This window comes from Eimeria mitis, genomic scaffold, assembly GCF_000499745.2.
Source record: "Eimeria mitis Houghton genomic scaffold, Emh_scaff794, whole genome shotgun sequence".
Taxonomy (NCBI): Eukaryota; Apicomplexa; class Conoidasida; order Eucoccidiorida; family Eimeriidae; genus Eimeria; species Eimeria mitis.
Window position 1 is genome coordinate 8383 of NW_013575831.1, and position 441 is coordinate 8823.

The 441-nt window shown below is 42.6% G+C and overlaps 1 protein-coding gene across 1 annotated transcript in view; it reads left to right on the top strand.

Moving 5' to 3' along the window:
• The window catches only part of EMH_0022450 (uncharacterized protein), a gene marked incomplete at both ends in the record, with an annotated part of 4731 nt that overhangs the window by 1641 nt on the left and 2649 nt on the right, over nucleotides 1-441 (top strand). The window contains one exon of the mRNA XM_013501959.1: nucleotides 317-439. Within this exon, the coding sequence (XP_013357413.1) occupies nucleotides 317-439 (123 nt within the window). The remainder of the gene's footprint in view (nucleotides 1-316; nucleotides 440-441) is intronic.

A 441-nucleotide genomic window follows, 5' to 3' on the forward strand; every position in this document is an offset into this window, starting at 1 on the left:
GCCTTGAGTGTCAGCTCCCTCAGCAGCGTTATGAGGGGAAAGGATAAATAAGAGCAGCAATTGATGGTTTAAATAAATAAAAATAAATAAATAAATATATATTTTTTGTTTATTTTTTATTATTTTTTTATTTATACACAAAAACTAAACACAAACAACACGCAGCAGCAACATATCATCGAGGGGCTGCTGCTGCATGCATATAGCCTCCTTCATCAGCAACAATTAGGGTTTATAGAGTTTAGGGTTTAGGGTTTAGAGTTTAGGGTTTAGGGTTTAGGGTTTAGGGTTTAGGGTTTAGCGATTTGTTCTGCAGCACAGGCTTGCTGCTACTTCTGTGTGTGCGGGAGCACTCGATCCCTCAGCAGCAGCAGCAGCAGCAGCAGCAGCAGCAGCAGTCAAGCTGCTGCTGCTGCTGCTCTTCCTGCAGCAGCAGCAGCT